The 23,757-nt window shown below is 44.2% G+C and overlaps 1 protein-coding gene across 3 annotated transcripts in view; it reads left to right on the top strand.

The window, feature by feature from the left end:
* The window catches only part of Lrrc49 (leucine rich repeat containing 49), a 111,241-nt gene that overhangs the window by 4,103 nt on the left and 83,381 nt on the right, over positions 1-23,757 (top strand). For 2 of the 3 annotated variants that reach the window (XM_028774528.1, XM_028774527.1), the window contains exons 4-8: positions 3,052-3,249; positions 3,573-3,675; positions 6,480-6,683; positions 11,972-12,038; positions 18,774-18,917. In XM_028774528.1, the coding sequence (XP_028630361.1) occupies positions 3,052-3,249; positions 3,573-3,675; positions 6,480-6,683; positions 11,972-12,038; positions 18,774-18,917 (716 nt within the window). The remainder of the gene's footprint in view (positions 1-3,051; positions 3,250-3,572; positions 3,676-6,479; positions 6,684-11,971; positions 12,039-18,773; positions 18,918-23,757) is intronic. The other variant, XM_028774529.1, reaches the window with a different exon arrangement.

The raw sequence follows: 23,757 nt of genomic DNA, 5'->3' as shown, positions 1-23,757 counted from the left end.
GAATTGACATCTGCGTAGCTCTAGTTCTGTGGTGCAGGAAATCCCTGTCTCCCTCTTTTGTTTGGCTCCAAGTGCATTTCTAGTGTGCACTGTGCTGTCTGCACTGTTCTCAACAGGGAGCTGAGATTCCAGCCTGAAAATTCTCAGCTAGAGGTTAGTTTATGTCTTCATTGTGAATTACTTTTACATTTTCACATAATAGCATCTTAATTTCCCCTCAGCTATGAATGAAACTTACTTTCTCAGTTTTTCTAGAATTGGAGTAAGGGATTGGTGTTAATTCATATTTGTATGATAATTGATACTGATGGCTGTTTGCTGATGAGGGAAAGTGTGGCTGTATTGGTTTTAGTGAGCCCGAGAGGCAAGGTTTTATATATAAAAGCGGTAACCCATAAAATACAAAATACAAAATAAATTTCAGCAGAAAAAAAAATTGAATTGGCTTATTATTTAAAAGATTCCATTCAAAATTATTCTGTGTGGCAAGGCATTCCTTTGATGTGTCTTAAATGTGGACTTGGTCATTTCCAGCACCCACCCGCCTTCCATGTTCTAGGCAGTGCTGTGCAGAGAAAGCCAGACACATTGTAGCTATTATCTTGAGTTCTATACTCAAGTTTCTACAACCCAGAGCATACGCGCTTGGGGGAAATTTTAGGTCTACAAAGTTTTAAAAATTTTAAATCTTGCCAGACAAAACTTGGCCTCTGTGTGATCAACTGTGCCCACGTATCTAGTCCTCCACAGCCTGTTTCAGATGTTTATTATTTTTTAAAATTAACCACACATACAGTCTACCAGCATAACATGACCAGTGGCACTCTCAGTTAAAAACAAAGGAACTTGATGTTTCAGAACTAGTCGGTCTAAGCCCCGACGTGTGCTTTCCTCCAGGCCTGTTGGGGGTCTCCAGTGATGCTACCGAGATCTCATTAAGTCCTTTAAGGAATCATGTAAAATCTGTGACGGTGGGAGGAGGCAGTGGGCTCCACAGTGTGCTGTGCTGTCCCTGCGGCCACCTGTCCGTCATCCGCCCTCTCACACAACCATCCACAGTCTCTCTAGTCTGCAACACAGAGAGTGCTTACTGGCTGTAGACCATTGTGCCTCTGGGCACTATGAGGTACTACTTATACTAAAATGCAGGAATTTCTGATTTTCTCTTTTTAATAGAAATAAAACACAAAGTAGATTTTGAGTTAAGCTCCCACACACTGGAAAAGCAGTTGCCTCCTGCATCTAAGTTCTGCTGAGAATGTAAAACAAGACCCAGCTCTCAGGAGCTTACAGATCTGGTGGGGATGTTAGGGCAAGCATGACAGAAGGCTGGCACCAACACTTCTGTGAAAGCCCAGCCCTCGAGGCAGTCTCCATGTGAGTGCTTACACCCACAAAGACACATGGGTGTTCAAAGACTCCCTTGTGAGCCCATCACATGTTTTTGTATGTAGATTTTAAGGTCTTTTTTTACCTAATCATTTTTGTCTTTTGCCATTTATGGTCTGATGTATATTGCATCAATGGTAAACTTATCAGCTGAAAATAATGACAAGTTTGTATGTCTGAGAAGCTGAAGCATGTAGAATTCTTTTATTTATAAAGTACACATGAAATTTATTCTTTGATATCTGCCTCTGCATTCTAAGTCATGGACAGTTTTGATCTGCTGGTAAATCTTAGATTGCCTTGAAGTTTTAATAGTAATTCAAAGACTGTAATGAAATGTTCATCAGAGAAAATGAGATTCTTTATTCTTCTGAGTTTTCTTTCGTCATCTTCCGCTGACCTTGGCAGCTAATCTTTAAGCTGGAGCTAATCCTTGGGCTGTTTTCGGCTTTGGACTCCAGCGTGCTGGTTCCTGTGGCTTGGGGATCCTGCCTGCAAGTGTTCCTTCTGTTTGATGTTTATTGGTGAACACAGTGTTGATTCTAGGAGCCTACCTCTTGGGACAGCGTGATTAGCTGTCTTGATGTTTCCTGTTACCTCAGGAAAATGAGACGTGAGCATTGATTGTTTTCTGGGCAGAGTGAGATGCCTTGGCCTTGTAGACCTGAAAAGGCCAGCTGATACTGACACTCCTCTTTACAGTTACAAGCCATGTGTGACTTGATTTTACGTTATTACTTTATCTTTAGTGACCTCCTGAAAGTGTGTCAGCTTGCAGGCTTGTTTTTCCTCTTACTGGGTAGTTGAAGCAGCAGAATGCCGTGGCCCCCTCGGGTTCGCATCCTGCCGATGGACCCCATCACGGACTTCTTTATCACTCGCTGACTTCAGCGGACTCTATATACAGAGCAAGATATAGTAAATATACTCTGGTGTTCACATTTTTGAAACTTATCATCATTGCTTCCAGACCATTCTATACGCTTCTAGTTCTTTAGAATGTGTTTTGGTATCTGCCTCTTCTTAAACTCATCTGTGCTGTTCTTTGTTAGCCAGTAACTAGACACTCTTAAGCACAAATATACTGTACTTTTTAAAAGATTAGTTATAAGTATTTTTAGAACTTGTGTGTCAATGTTTGCTTGCATGTGTCTGTGCCACAATCATGCAGTGCCTATAGAGGCCAGAAGAGGGAGTTGGAGCCTCCAGAGTTGGGTGGGTGTAAGCTGCCATATATGGTTACTGGTGATCAAACCTAAGTCTTCTGTTAGGAGCGGCCAGTGCTCTTATCCACTGAGCTGTCTTTGCAGCACTGACTGTCCTTTTACAGTCTGTGTTTTGCACATTTTTCCAGCCTACTCATTTCATATGAGTTTTTTCTCTAAGATGAAAAGCTTCTTACGATCAGAAACACCCTGCCAACAGCCCATCAACTTCATGGGGTATCACATTCTCTCTGGATCCGAACTACAGTGTCCTAGATTTATTGACACCCACTTTGGAGTCTTTGCAGCATCCTCTAGTAATAGTGGGTGCCTACACAGAAGGAAGAAAACGATGATGTGAGGTTTACATCTGCTATCCCAAACTGCTTTCTGTGTATAGCCTATAGCAAAGTCATGTATTATGTAGCTTTGTGATAAACTCTTTGATATTTTGAAGGAGATGGAAGAGTAATAAGTCCTTCGCCTCGTAATAAGTCATCATGCATCTCATCCACAACTAACGTGACAGAACTCTGTGGGCTGGACATGAGAACTGCCACAACCTCCTTGTCAGCATTTGGAGACTCTTCCATTCAGACACCTTCAAAGCCCAGAATCCGGCAGGGCTGTCATAGTGCTGGCCCCAATGTATCTGGTAATGAGGGGCTATCATAGCGTAAGATGTAGTTGGCATGTAGTGTCAGGAGTCAGAATTGTGAAGGGATAAGGGCAGCACTAGCGTACTTCTGGATCTTTCCGCTGACCCGTAAGACAAGGGAAAGCTATTTGGCACCCACAGAGCACAGAGTTTAGTGTTGAGAAGACAACTACCCCACAGTAATAATCAGCTTCCAGTATAGAAGCTGTGGAAATAGCTAGAAAAGATATCTGTAAGGCGCCAAAGAACTCTAAACAGTGGGTCTAGTTTCATGGCTAAGATTTGCCTTAATCAAGTGATCTGTGTATCGTTCTCTATAGGTGATCACATTAATCTGGTGAGCTCATCAATGCCATCATTCCCTATTCTCCAGCGTTCTTCTGAAGAGAAAACTCTGTACTCAGACAGGCTGACCCTAGAAAGGTGAGGACGGTTTCTTTTCTACTTTCACAGTATCTGTGTCTCCTGCGTGCTTCCCTCAGATGTCCTCGACCCAAAGGTGACTTTCTGTGGCCATCCTCTCCCCAGAAACAGTCCCTACCACCCTCACATGCCCCCTTCTCTGCTTTATTTCCCACCTTAGTACGTAACATCCTTTAACATGTTAAATATTGACTTAGGTTTATAAGTCTGTGACCTCCTAGAATATACGTTTCATAAATGATAATTTTTGTTCAAATATGTGTCTCAGGCACCTAGAACAGAGCCTAGAGTAAAGTGGGCTCTTGATAAAGTGACGTATAAGGGGGTTAATATCTAAGGTTTGATGCCCTTCTTTATAACGAGGAAGAGATCTGTAATGGTTCATTGGATGGAGGATCAAACAGAACATCTCTGCTGTGCACAGCTGCCCAGGGCAGAGTGCAGCTGACATGTGGGATCGACCCTCCTGCGTGTATCAGGGGAAGGCTCTGTTCTGTAGGCAGAGCTCTAGTTGAGAGCAACATCTCTCATGACAGCTTTAGAAAGTAGGTGGGTTTTGAGATTCCCATCCTAAGTGCTGCCTTATATTTTAATGTTTGAAGGATTATGTAGGAACTACTCCTTCAGTCTTTAAAAATACAGGCAAGAATAGTAACCCAGTCGTCGTGTGTGTTTGATATTAGATGCCGTAAGCTGTCATATGTGTAGTCAAGAAAGTTGGGCGAGCAATGAAGAACCACCTTGGGAAACAATTGCTTGACAGCCAGTGGGTAACAGTAGTGAGTGATTTCTGCATTTAGTGTATGGATTTCTGGTCAGGGACTGAGTGTTCAAGAGAAGATTCTAACCCTAAGAAGAGATTCTTGGCCCTCACTGATTTGAAAGTAGGCCTGAAATACAGGAAGGAAGCCCATTAGCTCTAAGAAGGAAACAGAAGTCAATAATTCAGTCCTGTACCGGTGTCAGTAATGGGCAGGGGTCAGAACCCAAGACTCCTACAGGTGTGACAAGGCCCTCTTGGGGGTCCTTATGCTATTGCTCACTTGATTTCAAGGCATATCAGTTTGTGAAAGGAGGGCAGGAAGTGCTTTCCCATGTAAGTGACAGCTGACTCCAGGATTGGAGTTATAGCCTTCACTGAGAGAGACAAAGGAACGGCACACATTGAGCAGGGAAGGCACGCTTCAAGTTTTGTTAAGAGCAAAGATACAAATTTCCACTAGCGTACTTGTAATCATTTAAGCTATAGTTTGCACAGCAAATGTCGTCTGTGAGAGAATAAAACATGAGATGATTTCTGAATACGAGCCACACAAAACTGATACTGTTGCCCAATGGTTTTTACTTCTCTTTTCTCTTAAACCAACTTCTCCAAGGCCTCTCTCTCTGCCCACCCCTCCTCTCTCTGAGATAGGATTTCATTCTGTATCTGTTGGCTTAGAACTCAGTATGTAGCCTACAGTTTCCTCAAACTCAGCTATGCACCTGCCTCTGCTTCCCACATGCTGGGATTAAAAGCATTCACCGCTATGCACAGCTTTAAAGGTCTGTTATAAAACATCATATCCAGTGTATGCCATTAATATTCCCTTATCTGTTCCTGCTAACCATTCTTTTTTTTTCACTGCAAAAGAATTCTGATCACTTCTGTATTCTGCCTGTGTTCATAGCATTCTGATTTATTTTCTTCAAAACTTCCACCCATGTGGTCTTCACTGAAGTGATGTTTCTGATGAGTCACGCTAATATTGTTGATGCAGAGACAGCTGCATTTTCCTTGAAGAGCCTTTGGATCTCCATGCAGAATCCTGCAGGACCATTTTATGGTCTGGGTAGAGCCTCCTAGGCCATGTTATGATGGGTAGAGTTCTCTATGGGCCATGCACTTACTTGCTTCACAACGGAAGCAGTCCATCTGTCTTTATAGAAGAGGCTCACTGGTAAATACAATTAGACATACTCAGAGTTATGTCTCCATCCCACTTCGGAGAAGAATGAATGCTCTGCAGAGTTAAAGTTAGTGTTGGACAGTCGAACCCAGCATCCAGCTTTCTGCAGAGAGGTTCAGTAGGGTTGTCTTGCAATGAAGGTGCTTCAGGTGGAATATTCCATGAGTGTCCCCAGTTGTAGATGGCAGGGTCTCTTCTTGCTCTCATTAGCATTCTGTGAGTCAGTGATTCTAAAAGAAGTCCGTCTGTAGGGGTCTTGCTACCATGACACCAGTGACCGAAACCAAGGCATTTATTTTTCTGTCTTTGTGATGTGGTTTGACCACCTGAACCTCTCCCATAGGAGACAATTACATTAGAAACCTGTTGATGTTAATGCCACGTGAAATCATTAGCACTGGAGACTTGTAAAGTGCACTGAGAGTTTAGACTGAACGCTAGGACTCTCCCTTGTTAGTGCCTATTGGCCTTTTTTGTGTGCACAATTCACCATTAAATTTAGGTCCCATCCCTCGGGGGCAGGAAGTGATCCAGATTACCTTTTTCTTTTTAAAATACTGGTTTTATGTATATGCATGTGTGCCTGAGTGTATGTCTGTACTACAATACGTTCCTGAGCCTGTGAAGGTCAGATCAGGGGGCCGACATACCCTGAATGGAGTCACAGGCAGATGCAAGCTACAGGGAGCTGAACCTGGGTCCTCTGCAGAGCAGTCAGTGCTCTTACCTCCGGAGCCATCTGCACCCCAGCTCCCCCTTCCCACCTCACAGCCTGGATGCACTCACCACTTAACAGTAGCTAAGGAGGAGGCAGGATGCTGACTGCGAGTCTGACTGACCTTACGTTTTTTCCAGACAAAAGTTGACTGTGTGCCCTATCATCGACGGGGAAGAGCATCTTCGTTTGTTGAACTTTCAGCACAATTTTATAACTCGGATCCAAAATATTTCTAATCTACAGAGATTAATCTTCTTGGACTTATATGATAACCAGATTGAAGAAATTAGTGGGCTTTCCACTCTGAAGTCCCTTCGTGTTCTCCTATTAGGGAAAAACAGGTATTTGCAAAGCAGATTCTCTGTGTATTTGGGTATATACCTGTGGCGTGTGTTTGGGGGGCATGTGTATGTAGGGTGTGTGTATATGTGCACTGGACGTGTGTATATGTATGTGTGCTTGTGTGTGTGCGTGAATATATGCATATATGTGCACATGTCTGTGCTGGTGCTTACAGTGTATATAGAGGCTGGAGGAGAACCTTTGGTGTCCTGCTCTGTCACTCTCTGCCCTTTTCTGTCTCTCACTGAATATATAGCTTGCATTTTGAGTATGAGGAGGCACTAGACTGTGTGTGAGCACTCAGGAGATTCCTTCTTCCACCTCTGCAGTGCTGGGATTTTGGTGGACACTGCTGCACCCTGCTTTCAATGTGGGTGTTGTTGATGCAGATTCAGTTCCATGTGTTTGTATAGGCAGCACTCCTCACTGCTAAGCTATGGAGAAGTTCTTGCCTGTAGCCTGGTAGAATCCAGGTAGTGTTCAGATGGTAAGTCACAGTAGAGGAACACTGTTGGCGTTAGAGAGGAAAGCTCGGTGGAAGTCACTGGCCTGGCATGCATGGCAGCCTGGGTTTGAGGTCTAGCACTGAAATCCCTTTATGATCTGTTCTGTGGGGTTCACTCTGCCAGGCCTGCTGGCCCTGCTCCAGTGCCATGTCTTACGGAGTCGGAGCAGGTGATCCTGGCTCTCACCGTATGACTTCCTAGGGTCTATTGTAAGCATGTGTGTTCCCTTGAGGCTTGTGTGACTCACCTGCCAGTTTTGTTAGTGTTTGCTGGAGGGAGGCATTGACTCCTTTGTGATTGTCAGCTCCACGCTTGACTTTTTCAGAGTGTGTCACTCTCTGTGACACTCTATGTCTTTATTTAGAGACTTGCTTATGTTTTTCAGTTTATGTACCTGTGTGTGTGTATGTTTTCTTAAGTGTATATCTCTGCACAGACTCCTGTATGCCTGGTGTCTGTGGAGGCCAGAAGAAGGCATTAGACCCCCTGGAGCTGCAGGCCATTGTGAGTCGCCTGCTCTGGGTATTGAGAACCAAACTCAGGTCCCCTGCAAAAGCAGCAAGTGCTCTTAATAGTGGCACCCCCCCCTCCAACCCTCAGTATGTTTTAGTGTCATGTCTTGTCTGTGCACTGCCCTGGACCCTTGTCTTGAGCTTTGCCATACAGGAGCTATGCAATTCCTGACTCATGGCCTTAAGAGTACTCAAGACTTTTCATTCTGTTTTACCAAATAGCTTTTCAGTACCTTAGAGGAAGGATTAGCAGAGTCTAATAGTTAGTGACACCATTGTCTTTTGCCCTTTGCAAGGTTCGTAGCTGACACCCTGATGAGAAGAGCAATTCATAAGAGAAGATCCTAACATATTAGTTTAACTTTATGTGACTTGGTGGTCTTCAGATAAGAAGGCCCAAAGAAGGAGGTTAAAGTTCGTTAGTCTTCCTAGGTTTGATGGGTAGTGGGCAACCTTAGAAGAATGTGATTGGACAGAGAACTGTGGTCCATGTGGGAACCTGGGTAACTCAGCAAGACTTGTTTGAGCATGCTCTTCCTGTGTCTGTCCATTCCTGTTGCTTTCTGTTTCTAGGCAGGACTCTTCTGAACTCAGGGTCTTATGATGTTCTCCCAGAGGACATAGGTCAGAGAGTCTGAACTGAGGGTCTTATGATGTTCTCCCAGAGGACGTAGGTCAGAGAGTCTTTTATGGCCTTAGGGTAAAATGGTAGGAAGAGGTCAGTATGACCTTCCTGCTTCTACAGTTTTCTGAAATGACTTCATCCCAAATTATATAACATTTGAAGTGCTGTGTTTGTAGATGTTGTGTTCTTAGTTCTGTATCCTCAAGGTCATGTCCCAGAATTTTAGGATTGTATTTTCTCTGATGTTTCTCTGAAGTTTCTATCAGTGTAGTTTATTAGTTCAAATGTTGTATTAATAATTCCACTAAAAAATAAATAACAGATTTTGAGGGGCTGGAGAGCTGGCTCAGTGATTAAGAACTTATACTGTCTTGGCAGAAGACCCAAGTTCATGTCCCAGTATCCACATCAGGCCTGCCCTCAACCAGCTCCAGCCCATGGGATCTGATGGCCTCTTCTGGCCCCTGTGAGCACTGTACACACTTGCCCTTCACACACATGATCACGTAATTAAACACACAAAGAAACAGCTTCACATAGTTTGAGAGAATTTGGGAAATTAATAAACTATGGACCATCAATATTTGAAGTGACATCAGAAATAGTCCTTTCCTTTTAGAGATGTGGAAATGGAGCAGTGGAATGCATCTGGCCTAGTCTACTGTGTACAAAACAGTCAGTCACACAGCAGGGGTGTGTTTCCAGGCAGCTGCCTGAGCAATGTGAGGAGGGAGGCCATCGATCGGCTGCTGGCCTTAAGGCTTGTCTTTCTGGGTGCTCCATGCTGGCTCTCACAGACAGGGCTCCTTTCTGGTTCTCTCAGTTATTAGTGTCCAGCTCATATTTATTCTTCAGTATCACTGCCTGAAAGTCTCCCTTTTCGAGACATCTGTGACCCCACCTCTTATTTTAAGCACTATCTGGATGCCAGGCCTAGTGGCATCAGTGAGAATCATCTCACTAGTCTTTCCACCTGTTTCTACTTTTCAGTTTGTCAGAAACAGTTTGTTCCTCTTGACCCAGAAGACAGCATTGTTTTGGCCTTATTGAAGTTCTTGGGGTTTCCTACACTGAGAGACCTAGTGCCCTCTGCTGTGTCCTTATTTTGCTGCCTTTGTTCCAGTAGGAACAATCTAATACAGACTCCTTCCTCCTTCTTCTCTTCCTCCTCCTTGGTCTTTTTGCTTGCTTGCTCTGGAAAGGTATGCTTTGATTTTCATAGAAGGAGACACTGTCAAACAGTTGTTGAACTGCTATGACATGTGAATGAAAGTGAAATGTCTCCTCAAAACTTGCTACATTTTCCATGATCAGGTGTCCCTCAAGGATCCACAGCATATACCTCTGATTCCAAAACCAGTCGCCAGTGCTCCTGGTTGGAACATCTGACAGAAGTCCTATGGAGAGCTCTGGTGCACTCTGGTGAGCTCTGGAGAGCAGAAGGGACCAGACTGAGTAGCTCCAGCTGTGTGTTGTGGATGGCTTTCTGCCCCGTTAGAACAGATTTCTCTAGCTTCTTTTGAAAACTCCCCAGGCAGTGGAACCAGAGCCTACAAGCTTCTAGGTTCAGGTGACCAATGGAGCTTGGTCAGTGCCATTGCATGTCCTTTCAGCCCTTGGTCTCAGGTTTGATGTCATTTACATGATTTCCCAAGAACCTCCAGCCCCACTTTGCTCTGATAACAGCACATGGGGTCCATTGAGACCCTAGACTCTGATAACTACCCGTGGGCTCCACTGGGCCTCTATATCAGAGTGTTCTGGCTGAAGACAGTTTCTCTTATCCCTGGAGATAAGTTTCAAAAATGTTAAATGCTTAATACTGGGGCTGGAAAAATGGCTCAGTGGTCGCCATAAGCATGAGAACATGAGGTTTCCACTTAAAAATGCCAGGCATGGTTATATAACTTGTAACCCCAGGGATAGGCAGCAGAGACAGGCAGATTACTGGGGCTTGCTGGCCATGTGGTATACTCAAAATGGTGAGCTTCAGGTTTGGAAAAACATCCTGTCTCTATAAGAAAAACCAAACTAAACAACAACAAAAAAGAGAAAAAAGAGAGAAGTGATTAGAGCAAGACCTCCTTACATCAACCTCAGACCTTCATACGCGCCTCCATACACACAAGTGAGTGTACACACACACACACACACACACACACCACATGCACATACATCCCACACGCACATACACATCACACATATGTATGCACACACATACATGCACACACTTACACATATATACACACACACATACACCATAATGCTCATACATATGCACACACACATACCCTCCCCTCACACACACACCGTATTTCTGGATAAGTAGCTTAACCAGTGTTTGCATAGCTCAATACGGAAACCAGCTGGAGGACAAAGCTGGCTCACAGGAGAATGGGAGGAGCTGATGGTTGATGTTTTAGCAAGCTCTCCAGCTGAGTATGATTCACATAAGAGTTTGAACCACTGTTTTAGGGAAGATGGCAAAATGGGATCAGTAGCTTTCTTAGCACCCGTGAGATCAGATTGCTGTTAGAAAGCATGGCTCTGACGAACATATGCGTGGGCTTCTGTAACTTCCTCCAAGTGTTCTAACAAACAAACAAACAAACAAACAAGACCAAAACCAAGTGAAAAGAGAAATCATCTGTTAACCAGATATTTGGATGTTAGCTAGGATGGTCTGAAGTACCAGGCCTTAGGTAAAGGCTTTTGAATTCATAAGGATGCTCATGGGTTGATGGCTAGGATGGCATATCCTGCTTTCAGTGAAGGTCGTGAGTCCACAAGGATGCTCATGGGTTGAATGAAGTGAATTAGGAGTACTGGTAGTTTAGATTGTTTTCCAGGAAAAGAACAGACTGAGGAGAGACAAGTAAGGGGGTTGTGGGGAGTGTGGTATGTCTGAAGTGGGAGAAGAACTAAAGCCGTGCTGTAGTGGTGCAGGGTGGGAGAGGAAGACTGTTCTTATCAGTAGGTTAGATTGAATTGGGTGGCAGTGGAGTCCTTGTTCTGACGATGTCAGCTGGCCAAGGCCTGAAGGCGTTAGACATTCACGAGGTTTAGGTGTGCACTGTGCTAGCATGGTGGTTTGCCTTCTGGAAGCACTGAGGAAGGTAGACAGTGTTCTTTGAGACAATAAATGATGACAGCAGGCATAGGTAACGGTGGACACTTGGTGATAAAGGTGAGGTTTTACTAGAAGGCAGCAATGAGAAGAGCATGGGTAGACCCAACCACCAGCGGAGTTTCAATTTTAGCAATGAATTTTAAATTCTTTTATTTTTTTTTTATTTTAAAGCATCGTCTTGCTCTGTTGTCCCAGGCTCTCTCTGAATTCCCAAACTTCTGGACTCAAGTGATCATCTTGCTTTAGCCTTTCAAGTAGTTGGGACTATAGGCCTGTGCCCCTGTGCCTGGCACTACTCCTTACTTCCCAACACACACTTTGATCTAAGGTTGGAAGTAGAATTGCTTTTCTCTAAAGTAAGATATTGATGCATCTGTTACTACTCTGTGTGCAGTGGGAAGAGCAAGAATTCAAGTATTAAAATGAGTATACCTCTCTCTTCGGCAGGCTTTGACTTACAGATAGATGTGAAGTGTCTGCATTTCTATTCAATTCTGCTTATTCTGATTTTCAGAATCAAGAAAATCTCAAATCTGGAGAATCTAAAAAATTTAGATGTCTTGGACCTTCATGGGAATCAGGTACGGTACAGCTCTTTTCCTCTACCCCCCTTTCCCTTCTTTTTCTTCTCCCCTCCCACCCTCCATCCTTACATCCCTGTCTCCCTCCCTTCTCCTTTGAAAGTCTCCGGCACATTTTGTGTTATAATCATGCTAACATGGAATTGTAAGAGTTACTTTATGGACTTACTGACTTCTAAGGTCTTCAACCTTTTGATGCAGGATTTCATAGTTTCTTAGAAGTAAATCACAGATGAGACCCTGGATCTGTCTAGTTGTGATAATTTGTACTTAAATGACAAAACTCAAGAGCCATTCTTACTGACCTCCTTTTGCTTCAGAGTTTCTCCCTTCTCCCTGCCCCTTGCTTCGTCCCTGGTCATCCGTGTCCTGGATTTCATGACCATCATGCCCTTGTAGGTTTTTAAAGTTGGTTTCATTGCACTAATAAAGTGTTATTTTTTCTTGTAGGATACCTATTAGTCAGGGTTCTCTTCAGGAACGGAACTCATATAATGTATATGTGCTGGCTAGCTTTGTGTCAATTGGATGCAAGCCAAAGTTATCTGAAAAGAAGGAACCCTCAATTGATAAAATGCTTCCATAAGATCCAGCCTTAAGGCTTTTTTTCTTAATTAGTGACTTGATAGGGGAGAGCCCAGCCCATTGTGGGCAGTGCTATCTCTGGGCTGGTGGTCCCAGAATTTTTAAGAGAGCAGGCTGAACAAACCATGATAAGCAAGCCAGTAAGCAGCACTCCTCCATGGCTTCTGCTTCGGCTCCTACCTCCAAGTTCCTGCCCTATTTGTGTGTGTGTGTGTGTGTGTTATTAAACTCTCTCATACAGTCCAACAATGACTGTCTCCCCCTGGAGAGACCAAAAATCTCCTATTTGCTCAGTCCATGATGCTGGGTGTTTTAGCAGGTCTAGTCGGGTGCAAAGGCCTGGAGGATTCTGGGAGAGCTGCTGGTCTTAGGTTTACAGTGAAAGCCCAGAGAAGTTGGTTCTAACATCAGTCAAGGAATGCCACAGCAGCAGACCTTGCCAGCAAGAGTGAGGACAAGCAGGGAAAAAGAACTTTCTCTCTTCTGAGTCCTTTGACCTGGGCTGCTACCAGAGGAGACCCCCCAATTTAGGGTGGGTCTTCCCTCTTCAAGTAAAGTGACCTGATGAAGAACATCACTCTAGTGCTCATTGGCTAGTAGTTTAGTTGAGTCCATGTCTGGTCCACTTGGGAACCAGATCAGCTGTCAAACATACTGTTTTTAAAACTTTTACTACAAGTAAAGCTTTTATGATGATAATACTTTTAGCAAGGCTGGTTTGATATAAAAATAACGAAGACATCGTTTGTTTTTCAAGTTATGATATACCTTTGAGAGTTTCCAGGCACCTACCTATACACGAATGCCATGTCCTTGGATCGTGTACAAGCATTGTCCGCCGACCACTGTTAACGAAACCCTTCTATGCTCACCTCATTGCATGTCTCATAACTTCATTGTGCTCTGAAAGCCTGATAATAAGATTTCACATTTGTGCCAAACAGTTATTTTCTAAAGTTCTGAAGTTACAAGGAGGGAATTTGAAATGAGAATCTGAGTCTTCTTCCACAATATCCAACTTCAACCAGCAGAACTTTGGCGTATTTCAGAGAGAAGAGGAACAGTCATTGTGATGTTAGGGTCCTAAAACATCCAGAGATGAACCTTTCGGTACAAACATCAAATTAGCACCAGAGCCTGTGAGATAGCTCAGGGGTAAAGGCAGGCATGTGCTCCCAAACCTGGCGACCCGAGTTCTGTCCCTGGAACCCACATAGTGGAAGGAGAGAACCAGCTTCCGCAGGTTGTTCTCTGCCCTACAGTCATGAATGAATGTCATAGGAAGAAAGAGCACCTAGGCATCAGTTAAGTGATTAGAGTTCATTCTCATTAGCACTGTGGAAACCTTCCTGGAGTAAGCGCTCTGACAACCGTGAGCGGGGAAGAGAGATGTTACCCGTGGATGGAAGCCAGGACAGCTCCTGAGAGGCTTCCATGCCAGAGCCAGTCTGTACTCATTTTATATCTGAAACAACGGGGTGGGGGGCAGGGGAGCGAGGCTTCCTGTGTGACAGTCAGCAGGTTGTCTCGGCTGCTTCTCTAGGTTGTTCTGTTTCAGGTGGCCGGTGAAGCCATGTTTGGCAAAGGGTGGCACAGGCAGTGCTTTAAGGGAAACACTAAAATAAATAAATAAATAAATAAATAAATAAATGTCTAATATTGGTCTCTTCTAGCTAGCTTATTCTACTTCATTAGAAATTAAAGTTAGTGAACACAGTTGTCCTATGGACGTGAAAGTCTGGAGGAGTGATGGCTCTAGTCAGGAAACGGATTGGATGTCTTAGTGTGTTTTCAATGCTGTGGTAAATAGCATGACCAAAATCATCTTCAAGAGGGAAGGGCTTATTTCAGTTTTAAAGTCTGTGGTCCATCTTCAGTGGAAGTCAGACAAGAACATGGAAGCAGAGACTGAAGCAGAGGCCATGGAGGAGTGCTTCTACTGGCTTGCTCTCCATCATGTGTCCGGCCTGCTTTCCTATAGCAATCGGGACCAGTGGGCTGGGTGACCCACATACGTGAGTAAAGAAAATGCTCCACAGACTTACCTCTAGGCCAGTGTGATGGAGGCATGCTTCAGTTGATATTTCTTCCTCCTGAATAACTGATTTGTATCAAGGTGATAGAAAACTGATCAGTAGACAGGGAAACTGTTCTGTGGAGACATTACAGTTGCCACGCCAGCTGTAATAATCTCATGATGGGAACATGTTAGTGCCAGATATGTAAGTTGATGGGTTGAATAAATATTTCAAAACTGGAAACATCAAGGCCTAGCTTCCTGTGTGAGAGTAGGTGGTAAATACTCTGGAATCTGGGAGATTGGCTCTAGCTTCTCGTCTACATTTTGAGTTGGCTTTGTTTTTCTAGAGATGCTTCAAAAAGATACAAAATGCTTCTAGAAGATTCAGTAATAGCTTTCTCAGGGAGAACACACCCTTCCTGTGGTTGACAGACACTGCCTTTTCCTTGTCCATGGTGGGAAAGTGTCCAAACACCAGAGCATATAGCAATCCCGTGTTCAGAAGCCCAGGGCTCTAATCAGTGTGGTTCCCAGTTAGGCTTTCGTCCTCAGTGTCCCAGCATCAGTGTCTGTCTGTGCAGTAGGCCGTTCTCTTTCTGCCTTTTCTCTTTGAGTTTTTCAAGCTTGTGCTTTCATTACTAATTTCCTTTATTATAGTCTCTATATTGCAATTTTATTGTCCATATATTTAAATTAAATCATATATTTAATGTCAAACTACCTGTTTGTACATATCTGCTTGTACAGTTCTGCCATCTACAAGTCTTTGTAACCTTGTTATTTCTTTTTAAAAACTTATATAACTTTATTTCACTTTAAATCAGTTAGATGAATAATATTAAAACAAATTTTAACCATGACCACAGGTTACCTTCATATATTATCAATTTATAATACAGCCATGCATATGTCTCTTCTTGAGCCTAGAAAGAATCCAAATGAGACTGCAGAGCCTAGATTACAGCATGGAAATTAGTTAGGAATCTAAAAAGAGATTCTTTGAGCAAACATGATTTAAAGTATTAGATTAAAAAATAACAAATTGTCATAGCAACATAAAGGAGCAGATATAGCCCCTGATGGTGGATTCTATTGTTTAAAAAAAGATGTGTGTGTCTGAGTAAATGCATGTTTGTGTGTGTGCACATTCACATTCGTCAGAGGGGGTACTGTATTCCTTAGAGCTGGACTTACAGGCAGTTGTGAGCCTTCATGTAGGAGCTGGGAACTGAATTCTGGTCCTCTGTCACATCAGCAAGCTCTCAACCCTAAGGGTCTCTCTAGTCCCTGAAATATATCCCCTTAATGAAAGTGTGAGTCACTTAAGTGTGAGTTTCTTAAGGGCATCCTGTTGAGTTTCCCTCCCCCATCCTGTGTTGGAGACACTCATCCTGCTGTGCTTTGTTGGCTGAGAAGTAACAGTGGGACTTAAAATCCTGCTGTGACCCTTTGTGTATGTGCTTGTATGACCCTCTGTATATGTGCTTGTGTGGCCTTCTGTGTATGTGCTTGTGTGACCCTCTGTGTATGTGCTTGTGTGGCGTCTACAACCTAAGTTCTTTTTTTAAAAAAAAATTAATTATGTAATTTATTTACATTCTAGTTGTTGCCCCTCCTTTCCGTCCCCCCTCCCACAGTTCCTCATTCCATTCTTCCTCCCCCTTTTCTTCGGGAGGGTGTTCCCTACCACCAGACCTTCCCTTTTGCTGGAGCCACAAGTCTCTTGAGGATTAAGTGCGTCTTCTCCCACTGAGGCCAAACCATGCAGACTTTTGTTACATATGTGCCAGGGGCCTCTGACTTGCTTGTGTATGCCTCCTGGTTTGTGACTCAGTCTCTGAGAGCTCCCTGGGGTCTGGGTTAGTTGAGACTGATGGTCTTCTTATGGGGTCAGTCTCCCTTTCAACTTCTTCAATCCTTTCCCTAATTCAACCATAGGGGTCCCTGAGTTCAGTCCAATGGTTGGGTGTGAGGCTCTGCTTCTGTCTCAGCCAGCTGCTGGTAGGGTCTCTCCATGCCATACTCCCATCTGTAAGCACATGACAGCATTAGGAATAGTATCAGGCCTTGGTGTCTACCCCATGAGATGGATCCAAAGTTGCACCAGTCAATGGGCAACCTTTCCTTCAGTTGATTCTCCATTTTTGTCCCTACAGTTCTTTAGAGTACAGTTCTTTTTACAGTTCTTTTAGATAGGAAAAACTGTGGGTCAGAAATTTTGACTGTGAGTTAGTAACCTTGTTCCTCCACTTGAGACTCTGTCTATCTACTGGAGGTAGACTTTTCGAGTTCCCTCTCCCCAATGTTGAACATTTTGGCTAAGGTCACCCCCATTGAATCCTGAGAGTCTCTCACCTCTTGGATATCTGATACTTTCTAGAGGGTTTCCCACCTCCCCCAGCCCCCAGGCTGCTTGTTTCCATTCATTCTCTTGGCCCTCTGGGTTTCTCTCCTATCCCCCCACTTCTTGTCCTGTTCCCCTTTCCCCCTCCCTCTCCCTGCTCTCATCCAGGTCACTCCCTCCCTCTGCCTCTAGTGATTATTTCCTTCCCCCTTCTAAGAGGATTGAAGTATCCTCACTTGGACCTTTCTGCTTATTACATTTGTTAAGGTCTGTAGGTTGTATCCTAAGTATTCGGTACTTTTTGGCTAATATCCATTTATTATTGAGTACATACCATGCATGTCATTTTGGGTCTGAGTTACTTCATTCAGGATGATATTTTCTTTTTTTTTCATTTTTTATTAGATATTTTATTTACATTTCAGATGTTATCCCCTTACCCCATCCCCTCCTCCCCACCTAGGAACCCCTTATCCCATCGCCCTTCCTCCTACTTCTCTGTGGATGTGCCCCTACCTAGCCCCTACTCCCACCTCCCCACCCTCTAATTCCCCCACACACAGTGTCCAGCCTTCTTGGGACCAAGGATCTCCTCTCCACTTATGCCTGACAGGACCATCCTCCCTTGCATATACAGCTAGAGCCATGGATCCCTCCCTAAGTGCTCCCAGGCTGGTGGTTTAGACCCTGGGAGCTCTGGTTGGTTGGTATTGTCACTCTCCTCATGGGGCCACAAAGCCTTTCAGCTCCTTCAGTCTTCACTCTAACGCCTCCATTGGGAACCCCTTGATCAGTTCAATGGTTAGCTGTGAGCATCCGCCTCTGAATATGTCAAACTCTGGAAGACCACTAAGGAGGCAGCTATATCAGATTCCTGTCAGCATGCACTTCCTGACATCCACATCAGTGTCTACCTTTGATGACTGCACATGGGATGGATACCCAGGTGGAATGGTCTCCAGACGGCCCTTCCTTCAGTTTCTGTCCCACACTTTGTCTCCATATTTGCTCCCTTGAGTATTTTGTTACTCCTTCTAAGAAAGACCAAAGCGCCCCCACTTGGTCTTCCTTCTCATGAGCTTCACGTGGTCTGTGAGTTGAATCTTGGATATTTCAAGCTTCTGGGCTAATATCCAACAATTAGTTAGTGCATACCATGTGTGTTCTTTTGTGATTGGGTTACCTCACTCAGTTCTTTTGTTCTACAGGGCAGTGCCCACCACTGCACCCTGACTGAGTGGTGTCACCCTGACTGAGCGGTGTCACCCATCCTAAGTACTTCTGTTACAGAGTCCATCTTTCCTCCCACTGGGGCTCTTACTTCCTTTGAGTTTTCCGTTCAGACTCTTCCAGCTCTCAAGTCCTGGCAATCCCATGTCAGTCCTGTCCTTCACTTGTGCTCTGAGAAGCTTGATCTGCCTTGTCTAAGTATCGTGAGCCTGTGGCTTGGGGTCAGAGTTGTCTCTATGACAGGTAGTGTGTAGCCGGGGGACCCTACAGCCTTAGAGCAGCTCCAAGGGCCTCAGTATTTGAGGAAATTTACTTGATATGTTTATCCTGGTTAAATTATCAATTAATTAAATTATCAATTAAATTATCAATTAAGAGGAGCTAATATTCACAAGTTAAATGACTTCATAAGACTTGCAGCATGAGACATTTAAATGGACTTTAAGTATCTCTGTATAAATTTGGACTAAATCTGGTGACTTGAATAATTTATTTTTGGAGTTTTGTAACATGTATATGCTAATCATGCTCGTTTTCTTTTTTCCTTTTTAAACAGATTACCAAAATTGAAAATGTGAATCATTTGTGTGACTTGAGAGTTTTAAACCTTGCCAGGAACCTCTTGAGTCACGTTGACAATCTCAACGGTCTGGATTCACTCACGGAACTGAACCTTCGACACAACCAGATCACCTTTGTGGTGAGTACACGGTGGTCTCCAGATGAGTTCTGCTTCTCTGCAAAGGGAGTGATGTAGATGCTCAGTATCTCGGGGTAGAAGTGTCACCTCTGAGTGAAGCAGCTGCTACACACAGTCGTCCTCATCCCTCTGTCCTGAGCGCTGAATTAGAAAGGATGACAAGGGCTCCTGGTGAGCGACAGCAGAGGGATTGTTGTTCCCAGGAGAGGCCCAGAGTGCAGACGAGAGGTCTGTGAGCATCTGTTGGCAGTTCTAAGGAGGCCTCTTAATATAAAAGGAAGAGCCCAGGACTGCAGAGGCCGGTTCTGGTCTCAGCTACTTCACCTTTAATCAGTTGTGTGACCCTGGGTGGAACATGGGCACTCCCTAGAGCTCAGTTCAGATTTGTCTAAAATGAAATATCTGGGCTTGCCATTTGTTTCTCTTTGTCCTTGCTGACTCTAAAGAAGTGAGTAGCAACACCTTAGTGTGTGAACAGAGTGGGAAGAGTTATATTGTCAGGACAAGACCTGAGCTCAACGTAAGCAGAGTAGTTCTCAACCTGTGGGGCTAGACCCCTTTGAAGGTCAAATGACCCTTTCATAGAGGTTGTTTCTGACATCCGAAAATGTAGATATTTACATTACCATTCATAATGGTAGCAACATTCATTTATGAAGTAGCAACAAAAATAATTTTATGATTGGGGATGAGTATAGCATGGGGAACTGTATTAAAGGATCTTAGCATTAGGAAGGCTGAGAACCACTGGACTTGACTGTTGTGCTGTGTCAGCTGAGTTATAACAGTGGGAATTAAATCATGTGATGCTTTCCTCCTCACTCCATGATGGGAACAGGTTCCTCTGAGATGGCATCAGGAACTGGGCTCAGTCCCCAGCACCCACGGGTGCCCTTCTTCTACCCTATAGAAGGACTTGATGCTTTTGCTGGAAGCAGGCAATTAAATGGTATCCTGATGCAGAGGCCTAATATACTGATACAGAGGTGAAAGGTACTAGAAACGCATCTCAGCTTTACCCTATGATACCAGCAAATCAGAGTTTTCATTTGAAAAGTTCCCTGTTTCAACACTGTAGAAAACTGATATCAGTCACGCGCTTTTAAAGGCTTGTCCTAACAGAAGCCCTTCCTGAGTGCAGAGTTCAGTGTGCTCTCTGAAATGCACATGTGAGGAACAGATGATGTCTTGTCCCCAAGCTTCGTCACACAGATTGGTTTCACTTTCTCTTTTCCCAGAAAGTCTAAGGCAGCTAGCACCTATGTCTTCTGGGAGGGAGGAGACTTTCAGAAGCTTTTCCAAGACATGGATGTATTGGACAGTTTCTGAGTTGTGCCAGGTCCTCTCCATATTGGATGAAACATTGGAACTGTCAAGCCCTCCCCAGGTTGGAGAGAATGGTGGAGTGGGCCTGGTTGTTTTCAAAGCTCTCAGACTGAATTCCGTTGTTGTATGGCTGAGTCTTTGCAAGCTGCTTGGTCAGGACTCCGTTTGTCCTCAGGAGCTGGGGCTGGGAAGCATCCAAAGAGCTTGGCCAGTTGGGGGCAGAAATCTGTTGACTCAGCATGTTCCTGCTTGGATTTTGGCTTTCCCTTGGAAAAAATCACACGCTGCTCATCCAGGAACTCACCAGATTGCAGGTGAAGGTTGTCTCTGCTGGTCACTGTGGCAGCTGAGACAGCAGCAGCATCTTCTAGAAAGGAAATTGTAGCCATTTATGAAACTTAAAAGACAACAGTGTCATACATATATCCTCCATAATGATAAATACAGTGCTTGTGACACAGCAAATTGACTATACATTGAAGAGTGAGCAAGGGTATAGTTCAGCTCCAAGTTGAAGTCAATTCTGAAGGATCCTCTACCGTTTTAGGTAGGTCAAAGGATCCCTTAACCTTGTTTGTTTATTGGCAGTGGGTCTTCCTGTTAGCTCCGGCTGGCCTGGAGCTCACACGCCTTTCCCTGCCTGTACATGCTGAGTACTAGGACTACAGGTGTGAGCTGCCACGCCCTGACATGCAGCCTTTGCTTTAAAAAATCCAACAGACTTTAGCTGAAGTCACATATATTTTTTTTTCTTTATCGTTTCTTGTCCTTAGGGTCAGTTATCATACTTCTTTCTTTGGGAGGTTGGGAGGTTTGGGGTAAGTCAGGGTCTCATGGAGCCCATGCTGGCCTTAAATTTTCTCTGTAGCCAAGGATTGACCCCTTAATGCTCCAGCTTTCACATCCCAGGTGCTGAGGTTACAGGTGTGTTCCACCGTACTTTTTTTTTCTATGTAATGGCTAGTGATCGTAAAGACTTTTAAAATTAATTTTCAGTGTGGATATACATGCCTGAGGAGGTCAGAGGCATCGCATCTCTGAAGTAGGAGTTACAGGTGGTTGTGAGCTGTCTGACATGGGTGCTTGGAACTGAACCATGTTCTCTGAAAGTACAGTACATGCTCCTAGCCACTCAGCCACCTCTTCAGCCATGTCTGGTAATCTGTAGGCAAATGTTCTGCCCCGGAACAACCCCCAGACCTTCAGCTGCTAACTTTAAAATAAAAGCTCATGTTGGGTAATGGCTTGGTGTTTGAGCCCTTCTTTAATGGTGTGTGTGTGTGTGTGTGTGTGTGTGTGTGTGTCTGTGTCTGTGTGTCTGTCTGTCTATTTTCCTGTCAGTTGGTCATTAGATTGTATAACTTGTATTGAACACACTGGATGCTCCTTTAGGGTGAGTGCACGGGAGACGGCTCGCTTCCTAAGTAATTGCTGAAATACAGATTTTATTTTCTGCTGGCCATGATGGTGCACGCCTTTAATCCCAGCACTTGGGAGGCAGAGGCAGGCGGATCTCTGAGTTTGAGGCCAGCCTGGTCTACAAAGAGAGTCTGGGACAGCCAGGGTTATTACACAGAGAAACCTTGTCTCAAAAAACCGATCTTTTAAAAAAAAATTTACCTTGTGAGGTAGAAGGACTTTATTTTATTCTGCTGTGGCCATTCCTAACCATCTTCCCAGAAACAGCACTGCCCTCCGTCCCACTGTACAGTAGTATTTGCTGTTGAGAGAACAGGTCTGGAGTCCTGCCCAGACTCCTTCAGGCAGCTGTTCTGTATGCTTATGTGCTTATGTGCACAAAGGGGGAGGGGCCGGGCAGGGTTAGTGTGGGTTCAGGAATTGCTGTTGAGCAGACAGACAGATGTTTAATTACACACCCACCTGATGTGCTTCGTCGTGCAGCCCAGGCCCGAGCTTTGTATTTTTGCACGTCCAGTCTGAGTGTGACTGCCATGGCCGGCCATCGGAGTGAAGAATTGTGTCAAGTGCAGCACTCCTCTTGCGGTTCTCACTGCAGCCCCTCTGCTTAGGGCCATCTAGGAGGTTCCATCAGCTTCCTGAACGTCATCCCAAATGTCCATCTGTTCATGTCAACTCTCCTGCTTTCTCAATTTCTGAGAATTTACTCACACTGAAACAATATTTTTATTCAGCCCTGGGAAGGAAATGTGTTACCTATGAACAGAAACCTCTCATGGCTCAGTGTCAGGACTCATGTTTGTTTGCCAGTCTTTTCTTGGAAAGTGGGTCAGTGTCAAGCTAAAAATCTTTTTTGTTTCCATGGTGTTGTTCCCTTTTACGAATTAAAGCTTGGGTGTGGTACTCTGGCCTGTACTCTTAACTGTCAGGAGGCTGAAGAAGCAGGAGGTTTGCCATGAGTTTAAGTCCAGCCTAGGTATGTGGTGGGTTCCAGCTCACCGTGAGCTAGAGTGAGACTCCGCTTCAAGAAAAAAAACATAAAATATCCTCATAACCAGAAATAACGTCAGCATTGGTAGCTCTCGGGCAGCTTAATCAATGAAACCCTTTGGAGCACAGCCCAGGCCTTTGGTTCCCTTCTGTGCCGCTCTGCCTTCATAGAAGTAGCCTTGTTCTGAGATTGGGCGTGGCTTACTCTCCACACTTCTATTTCTGTCTCCTTCTCTCTTCAGTGCTAGGGATCAGCCCAGGGCTTTACACATGAGTCACAACTCCACCACCAAGCCACCTCCCAGCTCCACTTAGTACATTTTTTTAATTTCTAAAGAACACATAGGAATAGGTTTTTATGCTTGTAAACACTTTGCACACGGCACTGACTCAGAGTGCGTGTCCTCTGTCTTCTGCTGTTGTTGACACGGTGCCTTGAGACTCATCCACTTACGTATCTCTAGCTTTAGTTTGCTAATTTTGGCAGCTATATAGTAGTCTATCTTATGGTTATGATTCCATCCTGGACAATCATATTATTTATAATGTTTCATTATTTCACATGGCACAAATAACATTCCATACTTTGTGTAGACAGCACTTTAAAAGGCTTACATTGTTACATTGTATAATAACAAATTGCTACTGAAGCATGGCTACTTCACACACATGGTCCCATTACGGAGAATGAGAACACTTCAAGGAAGCATGCCTGCCTCTTCCAAGAGCCACCACTCTCCTCATCTGTTCTTTTCTATCTCATTAAAAACATTGCTCTGAATTTTATTCTGGTCTCCTCAGCCATTAAACTGATGTCTTGTTTTGTTTTGTTTTGTTGTTTTTTATTTTTTGAGCAGGGTTTCTCTGTGTAGCCCTGGCTGTCCTGGAACTCACTCTGTAGACCAGGCTGGCCTCGAACTCAGAAATCCACCTGCCTCTGCCTCCCAAGTGCTGGGATTAAAAGTGTGCGCCACCACCGCCCGGTGTAAACTGATTTCTTGACCATTGAGAAATTGGTTCTTTGCTTCCTGCTGCCTTCTTTAAAAAAAAAAATATATATATACATATACATATACATATACATATACATATACATATACATATA

This window comes from Grammomys surdaster, unplaced genomic scaffold (genome assembly GCF_004785775.1).
Source record: "Grammomys surdaster isolate TR1022 unplaced genomic scaffold, NIH_TR_1.0 241, whole genome shotgun sequence".
NCBI classification, from domain to species: domain Eukaryota; kingdom Metazoa; phylum Chordata; class Mammalia; order Rodentia; family Muridae; genus Grammomys; species Grammomys surdaster.
This window is presented reverse-complemented; position numbering and strand designations above follow the sequence as displayed.